The sequence below is a fragment of the Balaenoptera borealis genome (genome assembly GCF_965194805.1).
Source record: "Balaenoptera borealis genome assembly, chromosome: 5".
NCBI lineage: Eukaryota > Metazoa > Chordata > Mammalia > Artiodactyla > Balaenopteridae > Balaenoptera > Balaenoptera borealis.
The window spans coordinates 13293050-13312704 of NC_138862.1; the positions used below are offsets into that span (position 1 = coordinate 13293050).

The following is a 19655-nucleotide window of genomic DNA, read 5'->3' on the forward strand; positions in this document are numbered from 1 at the left end:
CGTCCCTCACTGCTGTTCACCCCTCCTGCGCCCTGTGCACAGAGCTCTGGCAAAGAGCAAGTCGTGACCAAGAGAGGAGATTCGTGGCACAAGAGTATCTGAACAGAGTCAGAGGGATGGCCAGACACCTTACCAAAAAGCCATGGGGCAGGATGTAAGACAACAGAAACTCAATAGGAGGTAAAAATGACAGAGATACAACATCTCTAGCTATTAGAGAAATGCAAATCAACACTACATGAGGCACCACCTCACACCAGTCAGAACGGCCATAATGAAAAAGTCCACAAATAACACTTGCTGGAGAGGGTGTGGAGAAAAGGGAACCCTCCTACACTGCTGGTGGGAATGTAAATTGGTGCAGCCACTATGGAGAACAGTATGGAGGTTCCTCGGAAAACTAAAAATAGAGCTACCATATGATCCAGCAATCCCACTCCTGGGCATATATCCAGACAGAACTATAATTCAAAAAGATACATGCACCCCTACGTTCATAGCAGCACTATTCACAATAGCCAAGACAGGGAAACAATCTGAATGTCCATCAACAGATGAATGGATACAGAAGATGTGGTACACGGAACTCCCTGGCAGTCCAGTGGTTAGGACTTGGCCTTTTCACTGCTGTGGCCCCGGGTTCAATCCCTGGTCAGGGAACTAAGATCCTGCAAGCCGCGAAGCACAGCCAAAAAGAAAAAGAAGAAGATGTGGTACATATATATAATAGAATACTACTCAGCCATAAAAAAGAATGAAATAATGCCCTTTGCAGCAACATGGATACAACTAGAGACTATCATACTAAGTGAAGTAAGTCAGAAAGAGAAAGACAAACACCATATGATATCGCTTATATGTAGAATCTAAAGTATGACACAAATGAACCTATCTATGAAACAGAAACAGAATCATGGACAAAGAGAACAGACTGATGGTTGCCAAGGGGGAGGGGGTTGGGGGAGGGATGGAGTGGGAGGCTGGGGTGAGCAGATGTAAGCTTTTATATATAGGATGGATAAACAGTAAGGTTCTACTGTGTAGCACAGGGAACTGTATTCAATATCCTATGATAAACCATAATGGAAAAGAATATAAAAAAAGAATATATATACATATATATATACACACACACATATATATAAAACTGAATCACTCTGCTATACAGCAGAAACTAACATAACATTGTAAGTCAACTATACTTCAAAAAAAAACATGACAGAGATAATGCAAGGAAAGGGATGAGAACGAATCAAATAGCTCAGAGAACAGGCAAGAGAAGCAAGCAGGTTTGCTAAATGTTTTGGCAGCAATTTGGCTAAGAGACTGATAAACTTAAAAAAAAATTTGTAGTTAAAGAGACAGAATCCAAAGCTCCATATATCTCCATGGGCAACATCCAAAGAAATGTATGTTTGCAAATAGCAACGTCGCCCATCTGCTGCAGTGTTGGTACATTTTCTCAGGAAAGAGCTGAGGGTCCATTAACAGTCCCATGACACTGCAGAATATCTTTCTGTCTCTGGCTGGTCCCTCTGATACCTAGGTGACTTCTTTAACAAGTCCCTGCAGAAGGCACAGCTGTCCTGGGTCTGGGATTTTTCCCAAAGAGCGCCCGCTGAACAAGCTGTCCAATCTACTCACTGCTCACACAGGCGCACCCAGGAGCTGCAAGGAAGTGAGAGAGACAGGGCTGTCAAACCATTCCCGGCCAGGGAACTCCCTGGTGGTCTGGTGGTTAGGACTCCAAGCTTTCACTGATGGAGCCCGGATTCGATCCCTGGTCGGGGAACTAAGAACCCGCAAGCTCCGTGGTGCGACCAAAAAAAAAACAAAAAACAAAACAAAACAAAACAAAACCATTCCGGCCAACCGTCCTCATGGCCTGGGGAGATCAAAGCATTCTTTGATCCATTCAAAACATATTTACTGAGCACCGGCTCTGTACCAGATACTATTCTAGCCACCAAGCATAAAGCAGTGATCCCTTCCTCATGGAGCTTACAGTCTAATAGGGAGAAAAATTATAAACATATGAACACAGAAATATATACCATGGGGTCAGGTGATGGTATGAATTGAATGGAGTCCCCCACAAAATTCATCTGTTTAAGTCCTTTCTTAGTCTGTTCAGGCTGCTATAACAAATGCCATAGGCCAAATAGCTTATAAATAACAGACATTTATTTCTCACAGTTCTGGAGGCTGGGAAGTCCAAGATCAAGGCAGATGTGGCGTCTGGTGAGATCTCTCTTCCTGGTTCCTAGACAGCCATCTTCTTGCTATATCCTCACATGGCAGAACAGGCAAAAGAGCTTTCTAGGGTCTCTTTTTTAAGGCCACGAATCCCATTCATAAGGGCTCTGTCCTCATGGCCTAATCACCTCCAAAAGGCCCTACCTCATAATACTGTCACACTGGGGATTAGGTTTTAACCTATGAACTTTGAGGGGACACAAACATTCAGACTAACCCCCAGTACCTCGGAATTTCACCTTATTCGGCAATAATGATCTTGACAGAAGTCATCAAGTGAGGTCATTAGGATGGACCCTAGTATGACTGATGTCCTCATAAAAAGGGGAAATGTGGACACAGAGACAGACACACACAGAGGAAAACAATGTGAAAATACCCGGAGAGAAGAAAGCTATCCCCAAACCAAGGAGAGGGGCCTAGAGCAGATCCTGCCCTCACAGCCCTCAAGAGGAACCAACCCTGCCGACACCTTGATTTTGGGCTCTGGCCTCCAAAACTGTGGCAATAAGTCTCTGCTGTTTAAGCCGCCCAGTGTATGGTACTTTGTTACAGCAGCTCTAGCAAACTAATACAGGTGGTAAGAAGCACTTTGAGGAAAGACAAAGCAGGGTGAGGGGGCAGAGAGTGACAGGGGACAGGAGCAATAGAGAGGGTCTTCAGAGCAAGGCCATGCTGATCTCCAGGACTCCAAACAGGCCCAGTTGTTCACTCCACCAGTACCACCCACCGGAGGGCTTCGTGGGTGGACAAAATAGCCCCAAAGGGTCCCAGGAATATTTTTACACACGTGCTTACACTTGACTCAGTGCATTTTATGTCCAAGTTAAGAGGCAGCTATTGCTCCTTAAAAGGTTTTCATTTCCCTTGATACTCCCTCTTTCTCTTTCTTCTCAACCACCCACCATAAACTGTATCTATCACCTTTCCCATGAAGAAATAATGGGACATGATTCAAACATGTCCTAGCAAGAGTCAAGGTCTTCCAAAAATCTGTCTACACTCTATCATGCCCTCTCCCTGTGACCCAGGCATGGTGGGGGACAGGAAGGCAGAAATTAGGCATGCCAAGCCAAGGTCACAGTCATAGAATCACCTGCCTAGCCCGAGTGTAATCTGCAACTTCAGCCCAATTAGCACAGGTGCTAACACGCCAAGGTGATCCAAATCCTGATCCCAACATACAAACCTCCATTCAGACAGCATTGCTGACACGGATAGGCAACAAAGCAGTGGCTCTTAACATTTTGGGGGTAAATAATTCCTTGTAGAATCTGATGAAGTCATGGATCCTTGCCCCAGAAATATAATTATACGCATACAATTTGTAGGGGTCCATGGAACCGCAAAGCTCCTTATGGCCCCCTCACTAGTTAGTAGAATCCAGGGAAATAACCTCTGCAATGGTGAGGATGACCAAGAAACAAAGACAAAGAATAAACAGGGAGCAAGCAAGGTGGAGGAGGCTTCAAAATATATCACTGAAAGAGGATTGATTGCCTTAAAATATAAAAAGTGCCTATAAATCAATAAGAAAAAGACCAAAAACCAAAGGGAAGATGGAGAATGGACATGAACAATTAACAGAAACGAAATCCAAATTGTTTTTGGACATATGAAATATGTTCAATTCACTTACAAATATGACAAACTACACATAAAAAGATACTGTGTTTAATCCACTAGATAGGCAAAGATCAGAAAGTTTAAGAGTACCTTATATTGATGAAGATGTGGAAAGAAACTCACATACCAGGTTGATGGAAGTATAAACTAGGACAACCTCTTTGGCAGGCAATTTGGCAATATTCGTCAACAGTTAAAAGTCATACCCTTGGGAATTCCCCGGTAGTCCAGTGGTTAGGACTCAGAGCTTTCACTGCCGAGGGCCCAGGTTCGATCCCTGGTTGGGGAACTAAGATCCCACAAGCTGCACAGTGTGGCCAAAAAAACAAACAAAAAAACCCAGTCATACCCTTTCGCCTAAGACTAGGAATTTATCCCTCAGATATACTTGAAACATTTACAAGATGACACAAAGGCACAGATATTTACTGCTGCACTATTGGGGAATAAGAAAAAATTGTATACAACCTAAATGTCCGTTCTTTAATTGTGCTTAATTCCTTAAGTGACGTCCATTGACATACTCATCGAGGAATGACTAAGTAAACATGGTACCTCCGTATGATGAATACTATGCAGTAATTAAAAAGAATAAGGCAATTCTGTAGTAATTTGGGGGAAGGATGTTCAAGATATATTGTTAAGTGAAAAAAGCAAGATACTGAACAGCATGTATAGTGTAAAAATATATTTCCCTATATCTATACCTTTACAAATGCATGCATATGGAGTATCAAATGTATGTACACTTGTATGCAGACAGAGTATGTTTGGAAGGATACACAGGAAACTAGAAGTGGGGTTGCCTCTGAGGAGAGGAACCCATCACTGAGGCGCACAGGTAAAGGCAGAATTACCTTTCACTGCATCCCCTCTTGAAACCTTTCCATTTAAGACCACATGTCTGTATTTCCTATTCCAAACTTTAGCCAAACGAATCTTAAAACACACACACCCGTGATTAAAAACCAGAAAGAATCCAGTAATTAGAAACTGCATAGCTGAGTAGGGAAGAGCCGGTTCGCTGGAGGTAGAGGTGGTAAGAGGGTGTTAAGAGATGGCTCCCACCTGAGCAATCCTTCCTGTCACCCGAATGTCCCGATTCGTGACTCTGTTTGACAACAATCCAATTTCCCACAACTCAGGAGTGATGGGGGAGGGAGGATCTCTCCCACTGTCTCTGATTAGACACGCTGGTCGACAAGTTAGCCCAACTCTGTGGACATAAAGTCCTCAAGAGAAAACACATAGAACATATGAAAGTACCCCAAAGGTACCCACAAACCCAACAGTGAGCCCTGAGCATCCTAAGTGGAAAGAAACGTGAGGCCGGCATATTCCCAGGATGGTCACTGTTAGGAAGCAGACTCTGGCTGTCCCCTCACTGCAGGTGGAGAAGCGCCATAACTAGGTGGGCAAGGTAGGGCGGGAAGCTGCCCACTCTGCTTATGGATCCGGCCTGGACTCAGATCAAGACCCTGGACTCTGGCCTGTCTCTCCCAGTAAGCAGTGGACACCTGGCCGCGCTGCCCCACTTCCCCTTCTGGACTAAGAACTTCCTCCCCAGCTGCTGACCTCTGCTGCGAGCTCGCCCCAGGAACTACCCTCAGCAAGTGTCCAAAGCCACGCCTCCTTCCCAGGGCAGCCCTCACCCAATGACGGGTCCAGGGTCCAAAGTTACGAAGGCTCAGTCCCCTCGCCCCAACCTGGACACCTCAGTAGATACAAAGATACAGAGCCCCAGCTTGGACGTCTCAGCTCCAGAGTGCAGCATGGCATGGGCGGGGGGCTTCAGCTGGGACTGCGTCGGGGCCCAACTTCTGCCTCTGCCCAATGCTGCCTTGTCCCTCCCCTCGCCTCTCCTCCCCTCACAGGTGTTGGTCCCGAGTATACACCCTAAGACCACATTCCCCTCCTTCCTTATGAGGAGAGGGAGATTTGGAGACAGAGAAGACACACAGGGGAAAGAAGTCCATATGAAGGCAGAGGCAGAGGTTGGGGTGTTGCATCCACAAGCCAAGGGATGCCAGGAATGGTCAGCAAACACCAGAAGCTGCAAGAGGCGTGGAAAGATCCTCCCCTAGAGCTTTCAGAAGTTCTGCCAACACCTTGATTTTGGACTTCTGGCTTCCAGAAGTCTAAGAGAATAAATTTCTGTTGTTTTAAGCCACCCAGTTCATGGTCATTTGTTAGGGCAGCCCCTAGCAATAGAGAAGAGAAGGTCAGAGGAAAAATCTACCCAGGGCATACCTCCACGTAGTCAACACAGGTAAGGACACCAGCGAGTTGGTTCTCACCTGCCCGGGGTTGCTTCGAGCAACTAATGAGAAAATGCATGCAAGACCCTGAATATGCCACAAAGCGCTCTACCGCTGAGCTGGTGTTCAGCAGACAGGAGAGGCAATAGCTCTGTCTACCTCTGTAGAAGTATCTGCCTCCTCGGGTACCATTCAGGTCCCGTGGTTCACCCCTTCCCTGCTGGTCATCCTACCAGCCAGCACCATGTCATCAGAGAGCATGAAATTCAATTCAGGTCAGCACTTGAAAGTGGCCAGGGCCCAGGCTGGGCGGAGGAAGAGGTTTCACCAGTTTGCTAAAAGTAAGGCTTGGGGATTATCTACGGGTTTCAATTAGCCAAGAGAGCAGGTCGCCGGGTTACCATGAATAATCGAGATGGGGCGTACCTCCCAAGGTAAACGATACTTGGTGTCCAAACCGCCTTCCCACAGAGGACACCCAGTCTGATGCTCTCTCTGGGCAGACACAGCTGCCACTCCCCACACCTCCCGGAAAAGTTAACCCCTGGGATGGATGATTGCCACGCGGCCCTGGAACGGCCACCAGCGTGTGGACCGCTGTCGTTGGGCCCGGCCTGTGCCGGTGACTCCACACCCGCAGAGACAATGTCAGGCTGTGCTCCTCTTCGTGGGCACTGTTCAGCGCTGTTGTGCTGACTCAAAGCGCCCTTTGAAGTCCATGGGACCTGCGTATCAATGAACACTGAGAAGCGAGCCCTAAGTGCCAATTTCCATCATTCACAAGGACTTCAAAAAGATGAGGCAGGGCAGGAAGTTCAAAAAGATTGTGCCTATGAACTGCAGCATGCAATCTCAGAAATTATAGGCACTGCCTTATCACAAGCAACACACTGAGCAGGTGCTTTTGCCCAATGCCTTTCGCGTGCCAAGAAATCCCTGCTGGGAACTAATAGGGAATTTCCAGTTCCCTAGGCATTTCTTGAGCCTCAGAGCTATTACCCCTAAATTTCTAGCACTTAAAAAAAAAATACAGGATTTAGCACCTGTTTGTTTCCGAAATACTTGCTAAAAACAGATCTGCCGAAAGGCCACCTCTAAAATTAGTCATGTTTCCTGCTCCAAAAAACATAGTAAATTGTATTTTTAGTAACTCCTTCACTCCAGGTATCTGGCGCTGTCATGCTTGAAGCATAATTATTGGCAGCTTACTAAGCAGGCAACCCTTATTTTTAGCCCCAAAATAGCTCCAATGAAAGTGATAAACAGGCTTTTTTTTTTTAACCAAGGGTTAGAACAAGGTAGTTAAACATCTTAACCAATCGTTTTCTGTACCTAACTTTGTCTCTCAGAGAGACTTAATCACAAAAAGAAGTAATTGTGGCCTCAACTATTTTCCCCTTTTTGCAGCTTTGCCTGCCTGTGGAACCTGCTCTATACCTGAGATAGCCCTCTGCTCTTCTCTCTAAGCCTCTGCAACTATATTCTTTCATTTTTAAAATGAATAACTTATCAAGTGCCAGAGACTATGCATTTCATAGGCATTGGGGACCAATACAGAGGCCGCAAGCACACCTCTTCCTGCGTATTTCAAAGTTATCACTTAATGCTCCTGCACAGCAACTTTGCTCTTTGTCTCAAAGCCACTGAGAATCCTTTTTTTTCAAAGTCTGATTTTGTGATCATTTTTCCTTGTCTAATCATCAACTTAGTCAAAGACAGACTGAGAACGTGCCGGTTAAGAGTTTCACATGATCGAGTGAATGATTTATTTTCAAAGCCGCATTAACGGAGGATGGCAGCAACTCAAAGCTACAGGAGGACAAAATTAGGTCTTGCCCAAAGCCATCCTTTCTTTTCAAGCGGTAAAAGGGCCAACTGGATTCAAATGACTTTCAAACAACTTTGGAGAGAGGCTGGCCAAAAAAAAAAAAAAAAAAATACTGTCTTGCAGGCAGTGGTGGGAAAAGGAGCCTCTTGATAAGATAGGATTGAAGCCTGAATGAAAGTCAGGAAAAAGCGGCTCCTTTTGTCAGACGGACTCAGACAGTAATTCTCAGCGAGCCACGTAGGAAAAGCTTTTTGGAAACGTGCGCCACGTCAAAACACAACACAACACACACACACACACACATACACGCACCCTAAGCCAGTAATACTCTGGATGTTGGCATAAATCACCCAACACAATGTGCACAGTTTGAGACTGCAACTGCAGGTGTGGGGCACCTCCCCTTCTTCCCTTTCTCCATCCCCCTTTGCAGATTTTTCATGAACTGATTCCTCAGGACAGGCTGCCCTGGATCCTTCCACTCAGGGGATCGCGTGGGGGGGATACATCTATTTCTTAGGACAGCCTTCATGACTTAATTCCCCTCCCGCGGTGGTCTGTGTCCTCTCCAAAAAAAAGGAATGGAGAAAAGTGAAGTGCTTTCTCCAGAAAGTATGCACCTCCCCAAAGGGGGAATTATTGAGGGGAGAGGCCCTTCTGGAACACTCATATCACCCACTCTGGGGACACTTCGTTCCCTTCCTCTGGGTCCTGTCACCTCGAGGTGTCCCCTTGCTTGGCTCACAGGAGTAACCCCTTTCTGGGCGAAAACCCTCTTAATAGATCACCTTATAAAGAGACCTGGAGGCTGCAAATAGTGTGAGGTTGACTTCACCTTTGTTTTGGTCTTAGTAAGACATTATCCAGCACATGAGTGGGGCTGGGGACTCATGAACTCAGCAATACTTCCCAGGCAGAATCACGTATACACACACACACACACACACACACACACACACACACGCACAAACATTTTAATCTCTATGATCTGCCAAAAACCACATCTTTTAGTTAAGCATTAAGGTGATGAAAAGCTATGAATGACACCCATTGTTTCTTGCAAGCTGGCCATTAAGTGAACTAAAATCCAGATTTCTCACGATGTCTGCATTCCCTGAGCGCTGATTCTCAGGGCTGAAGTAGGGCACATCACAAAAATCTCTCAACCTCCGGCTCCACCCTAACAACCACCCTCCTTAACTAGATCCAATCAATTAGTCCAGCACAATAATTTTACATCCAATTAATTGTTCCTCCCCTTGTGGAGAGGAAGTGAGATGCATCATTTAAGAAAGACAAGATGACATAAACGGGCGTGAGCACCTAAGGGTGAGGGGGAATCTTCACTGGACCCCATCCGGGCAGGGATTCCCCACATTCCAGGGTGCCTTCAGGCCCAGCACAGAGCTCCAGAACCCAAGCATCCGGCTAGGGACTGAGCTCTGAGTGCATCCTCGGGCAGTTCAGCCAAAACTAACAGCCTGATGCTAAGGCGCAAAAATGCAGCGGTGAGGAGCCGGACCCACAGCAGGGACCAGAAAGTGGAAGGCAGCCCCAAGCAGCTGAGCGGCAGGGCAGGGGAAGCGAGCGTACTCCTAACGTTGCCCATTCTGCTGCCCGCATAACGCCTCGTCTCTTTTTGTTAAGTTTCAAGAGGAAACATACACAACTAGACTGAATCCTATACATTTCGAATGAAAATAAAGTTCTACCCCCGCGTGCCGGGCACGGAGAAGTGAGTGCACTGTAGTTAGCAAGCTGGGGCCTCGGGCATCCCCGCGCCATGACGGGATGTGTTAAGTTCCCAGCCCACTGCGAACCCAGGAGTAAACGGTGCCGCGCTCCCTTTGGACTAGAATGAGGTTTGGAGTTTTTTGTTTTTGTTTTTGTTTTTTCTTATTCTTAGTCTTCTTTGAAGAGTTACTCAATTCAGTGAGTTCATCCTGAACTCTCCCATTTTGCATGGAAATTCAAGCAAGAGGCACTTTTAGAACTGCTCACTGTAACCCCACTTACCCAAAACAAAGGGCACCCCACCCAGAGCGGCTGTAGGAAAAGGACAAGTGACAAGGGTGATGGAGACCTGCACTCAAATGCAAGGGGCTCCAGGACACACTGGGGAACCGAGGAGGGAGATTAAAGCCAGGTGAGGAAGGGGACTGGGGGGCAGGACAGCTCGCCCAGTAATCAGAGGTCGCACAGCAGTGCATTCCCAGGAACTCCCAGGCTGGACAGAGGATCCCAGGGCAGAGGGTGGAAGGGCAGGTAGGAAGCCTGGAGCTTCCCGGTCCCACCCACGCTGCTGATGCCTCCCTTGTGAATGGGCCACAAAAAGGGGCTACTACCCCACCTGTGCCGAGCAAGCCCCAGCCTGGGGGGAGCCTTGAGTCTCAGATGATCATGAGCTTGGGGCAACCCCAGCCTGAAGTAGCTCCAAGCTTAGGGTAACTCCCAGGCTGGGGCAGCCTCCCGGCTGGAGTCTCACCTCAAAAGTAAGTCATATGCATGTTATGGGTTTCTTCTCACAGATCTAAGTTACAACTTAGGTCTAGCTGAGGCTTGCCTGGCAAGGGTTCACACCCTGCTAACCTCTCACAAGGCTGGAAGGGGTGCCCTTGCAGGTGTCTGGGGTTCTTCCTTTGCTTTCCCCTCTTCTAGAAGGATAAGAAGGCATCTCCCAACCTCTGAAATCTGGGGAGAGTGGTGTGTAGTTCTGCATATGCCAGAGCGGGATCCTTACTGCAGCTCCCACCCCAGCGGCTGGAGTGAGGAGGGAAGGAGGGGGTGGAATGCTTGAGGGTGGGGAGGGGGTGATATGGGGATGCAGGGCTGGGAAGGTTGGGTGGAGGGAGGGGCGGCGTGTGAAAACCCTCCTGTGAGCACGCAAAACTTCCCCTAGCTGCCGCAGCGCACAAGTGGGTACGTCCCTGGGCTCTCGTCCTTCCCCCACCTCCTACCCAGAGCCCAGGGTGCGGATCAGACTCTGAGTTCCCCCAAGGGCTGGCTAATCAGCTCTCCCACCCTCAGCGTAAGGGCCCACTCACTCCATTCCTGGTTCCAGCCTCTCCACTGATCTGCCGCCCCTACCGGCCGGGAGAGCAGAGTCCCACAGCCCCCAGCCCACCCCACCCCCGCGCTGGTGTCCGCCAGGCGGCGCCCTTCGAGGAGCAAAAAAGGCTGCGGGCGGCTCCGCGGGGAAACCAGTCGCCCCCTGGGGAAAGTGACCCCAGATCGCCCCTCGGGAAAGGCCGGTATCCCGGCTGCGAGGGTCTGCGCGCGCGTCTGGCTCGACCCCGCTTTCAACACGAGAGGAAAAGCAGACGGAGCGGGAGGCGCCCGTCCGGGGCTCCGCAGCCAGACTCGCAGCGCAGGGCTCTCCGCAGGGTCCCCGCCGCCCCGATCCCCCAACCCGAAGGCCAGGGGCCGGCGCCCCGGGCGGCTCACCTTCTCTCCGGTCAGCACGTGCAGCCCCTCGCGCACCTTGGCGAAGGAGCCCTCGCCCAGCTTCCTGCTGCCGATGAGGTAGTTGCCCACGCGCTTGTGGTGCTGGAAGTCGCGGAGCCGCTCGCGGGGCACGCCGCTCACCCACGCCGGCAGGAAACTTCCCTCGCAGGCCGCCGCCGGCCTGGCCGCGTCCTCGGCGCCGCCGCCGCCCCCGGGCGCCGCCGGCTCGCCCAGGAGCCCGTCCCCCGCCGCCGCCGGCATCGCGCTTGCCCGCTGCCCGCGCCGCTCCGGCTCGGCTCCCGCGGTCGCTGCTCCTCCTCCTAGTCCGGCCCACGCGACTCCCCCGGCTCCTCCCGCCGCCACCCCGGGCCCGGCCCCGCCCGGCCCGCGGCTCCCGCGCCCCGGGCCGCCGCCGAGCGCCGCGCGTAGACAATAGCGGTCGCCCGGGCCACAGGGTACCGGGGACCCGCCCACAAGAAGTTCTTCGGAGGGTCGCCCGGGCCCCTTTCGGGACCCCGAGACCCCGCCCGGGGTCCCGTCCGGGCGGCTAGTGACAGTCGCCCCGCTCGGGTGCGCGGCGAGCGAGCCGGCTGCGGAGGCGCGGAGGGGGGGCGCGGTCCGGTGCCCGGTCCCGGAGCCGGGGTGCCTGGTCCCGGAGCCCGGGCGCCTCGGCAGCCTCCGCCCTAGCCGCCGCCGGCTGGCCCGCACGGGCTCGGGTCCGGCTCGCTGGCTCCTAGCTGCGCGCCGGGCGGCCGCTCCCGCCCGAGAGCAGCGCGCGGCGGGCTGCAGGCGCCCTCTGGAAGGCAGCAAAAGAAAGCCCCATTCAGTTTGAATTTGCAGAAATTTAATCCGGTCGCGGGCGGCGGGAACAGATGCGAGCTCCACTCCGCAGCCTGTACACTTTCAAATCCCTCGTAGCCCCTCCTTCCCCGCGCGCAACAGCCAAACTCGACCCTCGCCGGAGAGGGGAGGGCCCTGGGAGGGGAGCCGCGGAGTGGGCGGCGGAGCCACCTGAGCGCCGGACAGGGGGACCTCGCGCTGCCTCGGAGACGCGCGCTCCCGGGCCGCCCAAGTCGGGCCGCCTCCGGCTGCGCCTCTCGCCCGGATTCGGGGCTCGGGCTTTCTGGACCTTTCGGCGAAGAAATCCCCCCCACTACCAGCCGCACCCACCCGGGGCAGGAGGAAGGGAGGGAGGCTCTCTCGAACTCGGTGGACTGTGGGTTAGGTGCCCGGTGTCCAGCCCCGGGCGTGGCACATAGTAGGACCCTCTGGACCCTGGATGGATGGATAGATGGATGGGTGGAAGGAAGGATGCAGAGGTGGCGGGGTGTCTGCCCGGGCTCACACCAGACGGGAACGCTCTGTTGGAGGAGGAGCAGCTGCAACAATACTAGTAGCAGCAGCAACGTAGGAACCAGGGCATTTGCTGCCTCTGCTCGTACGTTTACACCTTCTCTGCTTTCCGTTGAAATGATGCCGGTGATTGCAGGATGCCATGGACCAGCGCTGCCTGCTCCTGGAGGCTTTTGTTCTGTGCGCGCCCTGACACTGCTCATCCCTCGTAAACAAGTGCAGCTGCCCTGACGACTCTGATCTTCTCTAGGATCCCCAACGTCTTCTCAAACCAAAAATGAGGAATCTCGTGGCAGGGAGGTGGGGGGGGCGGGTAGAGGAAGGGGGAGGCATTTACAAAATGCTACCTGTTGAGCAGCCAGATAAAAGGCACAAGCGTTTCAAGCATACTTAACCCCTGATATTACAGCACCAGAGTTCAAAGGCAGGATTCTGTCCTCAAGTTCCTTTCACTACTGACTCCTCGGTAAACAATTATGGCATGATCCATGTCAGTGCTCTGAGATCGGGGCGGGGCGGGAAGAGGAGGGGGTGCACAGCAGCCGTTAATCCAGTGTCTTGGGGGCTTTCTGACCCATGTGAAAAGTGACCCAGAGAAACGCCTGTTTTAAGTAGATCTAATTTTAAATATGCTATGATCGACTACTCACGTGTTATGACTGGGGTTGTTTTCCATCAGTCTCCTCATTGTTCCCTCTTCTCAATATTAAAAATACACTTTCAAATGTTTTTCTTGCTGTGCTTAAGGGACTTCATTACTACCACCCCACCCCCATAATTTCCACAAGGCCAATCCAATCGCTATAATGTCTCCGATTCAATAATCAAATTTTAGGACAGTAACCTGGTGGGAGAAGGGGGCTATATGACCCGCACTGAGTGAATGTTCAACAAAGATCTGATGGACGAGGAATATGGAGTTCACTTTGGGATCAAAACCATTCTGCATCTTCTTTCTGCAAAGGTTTTAGAGTTTCCCCAGTTAGTAGCCTATGTGTTAATAGAGTATGAATTTCTTTAAATTTTAGGATAATTAGCTCTGTATGAAAATTTAGAAATCACTTTATTATAGAGTAAGGCAAATGTCAGAGACAGTTCATCAAATTATCTTTATGGCCTAAAAAAAAAAAAAAAAGCTAGCCAATTCAGGCACAAACATGGTGGAAGATATTTACAATGAAATAGAGATTTTCTTTCCTTTTTATTATCCTCTCGGGGTGGAGGTCAGGAAAGGGGTGAAGAAGAGAGAAAATCCAGGTCCATTAATTCTTTTTCAAGCCTGATGCCTGGGTCTGATTCAAGTTCACTGCTAATTCCATCAGCTGGGATGGATGCCAAAGAGAAGTCCAAATCCTACCCTTCCTGGGCTTAGTCACTGGTTTTTGAACTATAGGTCCTGTTCTCTGAAATGGCCTTGTTTAATAAGGAATAAGCCCAGAAATTCCTTTATGTAGGACAAATTAGTACACAAAACAATGGACTGCCCTCATGTTAGATAGACACGTAGAAAACATCTTGTTGAAAGTCATAGTCTGTCATTGAAGATTCTCTACTAATTATTCCAAACTATATGTCTTCTCTTCCTGTGGGATGTCCCTGAGCACTACATTTCAGCTGTCTTTATCCGGGATGGGGCTTCCTCACCTCTGCACCTTTTTTTTTTTGGCTGCGTAGGGTCTTTTAGTTGCGGCATGCAGGATCTTTGTCAAGGCATGCGGGATCTTTCGTTGCAGCGCTGGCTCTTCGTTGTGATGCGTGGGCTTCTCTCTAGTTGTGGTGTGCGGGTTTTCTCTTCTCTAGTTGTGGTGCACAGGCTCCAGGGCGTGTGGGCTCTGTAGTTGTGGCGTGTGGGTTCCAGAGCATGTGGGCTCTGTAGTTTAACAATAGTGAGCTGCAAGAGGCTGATCACTCCTCCTTCTCTCTTACTCTATATCACTCATTCTTCTTAAGTCCTGTATTACTTCCTGTGAATGTCTTTCTTCTCTTTTAGACTCTTTGAGAACAAGAGATTCTATTTGCCCTAGAGCACCTAGCACAGTGCCCTGAGACACGGTCATCATTCAATATATATTTGCATAAATGAAAGCAATCGTGGGACTTCCCTGGTGGTGCAGTGGTTAAGAATCTGCCTGCCAATGCAGAGGTCACAGGTTCGTTCCCTGGTCCAGGAAGATCCCATATGCCACGGAGCAACTAAGCCCATGTGCCACAACTACTGAGCCTGCGCTGTAGAGCCTGTGAGCCACAACTACGGAAGCCTGCTTGCCCTAAAGTCCACACGCTGCAATTACTGAGCCCACGCGCCACAACTACTGAAGCCCGCGCACCTAGAGCCCATGCTCCTCAACAAGAGAAGTCGCTGCAATAAGTCCACGCACCACAATGAAAGGTAGCCCCCACTCGCCACAACTAGAGACAGCCCACACACAGCAACGAAGACCCAATGCAGCCAAAAAATAAATTTAGAAAAAAAAAGAAAACAATCATTCACGGATTCTCAAATGAGTGGAGCTTCATTGCTCCAGACAGCAAGATCCCCTCCGTCCTGGGGGAAGACACTTCTAATAACTTTCTAAAAGCGTTTGCAGTTATATTGTTGGTTGCCCATGGGCAGTCAACAAATATAATTGTTTGTCTTGTCAAAGATGGGCCATTCTCTAATTTGGATGCTTTAACCCTTTAAAAAACATTACCAATTACAGTGGGCTGGAAAGCCGTGAAAAGCTTTCTCAGTTGACTCGTACCAGCTGCCTCCTTCCCGTCTCCTGCTCCATCCCTCCTTCCATATGGCTGGGAGACTGTCTATGTGCTCCCACAGAACGCCAGCTAGGAGACCCAGCTGGAAGCAGTCAAAGACAATTAGAAGTAATCAGGCTGGCACAGCCAGGAAATGAAAGTTGTCTGGAGGGGGTTAGGATGGCAAAAGCTGGCTGGTGACTGGAGAAGGAACGGAGAGCAAAGCAAAGAGAGGCATGAAGAAACTTTGCCTGGAAGACATTCTCTGAACCCTATATGTTAACTCTCCCCAAACAAAGCTTCCAGTAAATCACAGAGGCAGGACTTGAACACATGTCCCCAGAGTTCATGTGCACCATTATCTTTTCACAGCACTCAGCTGTTGAATGTGCACAATGCAAAGGCCGAGGAAGGTGGGGTCCCTCAGTCACAGACTGGGGTGTGGAGGCAGCCTAGGCCGGCACTGGAGAGCAGGAAGCGTGCAACACCCCGCAGTGATGTCCTTCTCTGAAAATGAATCGTGACTCACCACCTGCCTGTGCCTCAGTCTCCTCCATCTGTAAAAGTGGGATATTAAGGAAGCGTGAGGGTTAAATGAGATGATGCACACAAAGCATTCAGCCCAGTACCTGGCACTTAGAAACACGTGGTGAATTTTAGCTCTCACTCCTTCAATCAATACTGTGATCATCACAACATGGGGAGAAGTCACTCGAGGCCCCAGAATTCCACAAACACAACTACCCTTATTACTGAGGAAGCCAATGCATTTTCTCCAGGTTGGATCACTTCCCTGAATCCAGAGTCCTGTGACCAAACCCTCTTCTTCTCCACTAGGCTGTCTGAAAGGATCTCAGATTTAAACTGGGCTCAACACACACACACACACACACACACACACACACACACACACACACACACACCCTGCTCCACTCCTATTCTAGGTTTTCACCCCAACTCATCCCCAAATCTAAGAATCATCCTTTGCTTCCTCTCCTTCCTGAGCCTCATATCCAGTCCCTCAGCAAATGCTATGGGTTCTACTTTCACAACACACCCACATGTGACCATGGCTGGCCACTCTCACCATCGTCACCTTCTTCAAGCTACCATCCTCTCTCACCTCCTAACTGGTATCCCTTGCTTCCATACCAAAGCCCAAACCATGCCCTAAAAATGGAAATCCTATCACAACACCACTTCCCTTCCCCAAACTGTCCAACAGATCCCCCACCACAGAAAAGATGCCCACGTGCCTTATCCTGGTGCAGCCCCTGCTTCCCTCTTCAGCATCTGGCCTCCCGAGACTCACTAGCTGTACCTCCCTCCTGCCCCTACTGCAAGCCACCCAGCGCTTTCCCACCTCAGAACTCTTACCCTTGCTCTTCCCTCTGCCAACAACACACTTCTCCTAGATCTTCGTGTGGTCTGTCCCTCCCTTCACTCAGGGTTCTGCGCTCTGGATCAGAGAGCAGGGAGACCTCCCCAGGTCCCCTCATCGCCATCCTCTACCCCCAAACTCTACTCCGTATTTCCTTGTGCCATTTGGTCAGTAGCTGACAGAAGGGTGCACATTAGTTTGTTTATGCGTCTCTCTCTCCCTCTAGACTTTAAGGTCCATGCAGCCAGGACGTTGGCTGTATCCCAACCCCCGCGCATGCCCGGCATATCGTAGGAGCTCAGCAACACCCGTGGAACCCCATCTCAACTCCTGATATGCCCGTGCGTGGAGTCTGGATGGTGGTACCAAGCCTGCCCTCCTGCGACTGCTTCCCAGCAGCACTGAGCTGACGTCAGGAAGAGAAAGGTGCATTCTTCCAACAAGATCCTGATGGCTGCCCCCAGGAGAGCTCGAGTCTTATCATGGTTGTACCTCCATCAGGCCCCAGGAGCCAGATGTCACGGCTATTTCAGTAAGAAAAACGTATCCCCTACCTCACAGCCACACAGGAGCCTGGGCTTTAGGATTCCACGTCTAAGGTTTGGTCCCTTCCTCCAAATTCCAGAGAGAGGCTATTGAGAAGGATTGGAAGTTAAAGTATTTTACAGGAGGTGATCATCACACATACTCCTCTGGACCGTTTCTCCTTGCCTGCACTTCTCCTTGGCAGTCAACACCAAGAGCATCCCCGTGAACTACGAGGCCCTTTCCCCTCCCTGACCCACACCCCTTCCCCCTCCCTGACCCACACCCCTTCCCCCTCCCTGACCCACACCCCTTCCCCCTCCCTTTACTTCTCTGACCTGTCTCTCCCTATTCACTCTAGTGAAGCCACACTTCTCCTGCCGTGGGCCCTTTAAGCTATCTATTCCCTGGAATAGCTTTCTCCCAAGTATCTGCAGAGCCAGCCCTCTCACCGCCTTTGGGTCTTGGCTCAGAGGTCACCCCCTCTGTGAGCCTGTGTCTGACCTCGTCATTTACAGCACAGACGTCCCCCAGGCTACCTCTTTCCCTACCCCCCTTCCCCTTCTCTGCTTGGTTTTTCTTCCTGGCACTTAACACCATGTGACGAATCATATATTTTCCTTATTTATTTTGTTTCCTATCTGTCTCCCTCCCTAGAATGGAGGCTCCATGAGGGCTGGGATTTCTTGTTCGGTGCTCTACGCGTGGTGCCAGGCACACAGGAAGTACTCAATACAAATCTGTCGTGATTAAATGAATTTGTCATTCACGGGTTCTCCCGTTGCCGAAGAGGGGACCATAATAAATGAGAAAGCAGAAAAAAGAAACACAGCAAAACTGAGTTCTGTTAGAGAAAGCTCACGTCAAAAAGAAAGAATTGAAAAAAAAAAATCAATATTCATGCCTCAAAGATAAACCTCCATAACAAGCTCCACATTTGTAGTATGGCAGGAAGGGAAAGGTTATTATCAGCACTAAGGCTTGGAATGCGTGGCCTCCGTTTGCAGGTGCGAACGTCTGTCCCTTTCTTGCTGGGGACTGGGCAGAACCACGCGGCATCATCAGGTCTGCAGTGGCACCTGGAGAGTGAGCACACACAGTGCAGCAACTCTGAAATGTGACCCGTAGGTGGAGGGTGAGTGAGTGGAAGGGCATTCTGGAACTGAGCGCACTCACCAGTCACACGTCAGGCACTCACGCAGGCTGATGGCAGAAGCCTGCTCTGGACGGTCAGTGGCCAGACCCAGACAACAAGAATCAGGCGCCCCCTGCTGGTTGACTCAGCTCTGCTTTCCCTCCACAGCCCAAGGAGCCACAGACAGAACACCAGTCTGGAAACAAGAAACTCCCTCACCTGCTGGCTTAGTGACCCTCCGCAGGGCAATTATTATCTCTTACATCAGTTTTCTCCACCTGTAAAGGCAATAACTCCTTTCTGTCATTCCTAGTTCCCAGGAATGTCCCCTGGAAAAAATGAGGCAAATATGCATGAATGTACCACAAAAATAGAAGCTATTTTGGTCACTGTTGTCTTAAGTCAAAATGGAAAGCGTCTGGGGCATACACTAGAAATCAATGAATTTAAAATAAAATAGAAAGTGAACGGTTGAAAAGATGTAGTCAGTCAGAGCCTCTTCCTTTCAAGGTGGAGGCTCTCTGGGGAGTATTGACATGGGTAGAGACATCTTCATGCTTTGTGCCTACTGTCATAGGTCCATCCACATGCCCCTACCTCAGACCTCCTTTAACGATGATCTTCCCATGTTTCTCCTTCCAGACCTCTGATCAACTGACCAAGCCATTTGTCACTGCTGATGAGTCTGTGTGTAGAGATAGTAGATGGATGACATATATTCTCCATCTAGACCAGTGGATGACCAGGTACACCACTGAAGCCACCCTTAGAAGGAATTCGCCTCGTTCTTGTCTTTAAGGCCAATCCTGGGGGCAGGTGTAGTGTCACTGTGTATTTTTGCCTAGTACCCTCACACACCAACCAAGAACCAAGCTTGTGCTTTTTCCTCCTCCATCAGTGTATCATCAGGGATGCCCTTCCAAACGTGGCCATAAGTGTGAGCTGATGGAGAGCTGCGGGTGCAAAAAGGGTGCAGGTTATGGAGGTCTGAGCTACCTGCTTATATCACTTGCTTGGGCCATCAGGCCCTGCCCATGCTCCATCCCAGAAGGCTGGACTTGGGCTGGATGATCCAGTTCCAAGAGGCATGGATGGGAAAGTTCATTCTGGTTG

The 19655-nt window shown here is 50.2% G+C and overlaps 1 protein-coding gene across 4 annotated transcripts in view; it reads right to left on the bottom strand.

The window, feature by feature from the left end:
• HUNK (hormonally up-regulated Neu-associated kinase) overlaps positions 1-12300 on the bottom strand; it is a 106299-nt gene extending 93999 nt beyond the window's left edge. For 2 of the 4 annotated variants that reach the window (XM_082393671.1, XM_082393670.1), the window contains exon 1: positions 11413-12299. In XM_082393671.1, coding sequence (XP_082249797.1) covers positions 11413-11673 — 261 coding nt within the window. In that variant the 5' untranslated portion in view covers positions 11674-12299. Of the gene's footprint in view, positions 1-11412 lie in introns of all 4 variants that reach the window. The other 2 variants (XM_082393672.1, XM_082393669.1) reach the window with 2 other exon arrangements.
• Positions 12301-19655: the final 7355 nt, after the last annotated feature.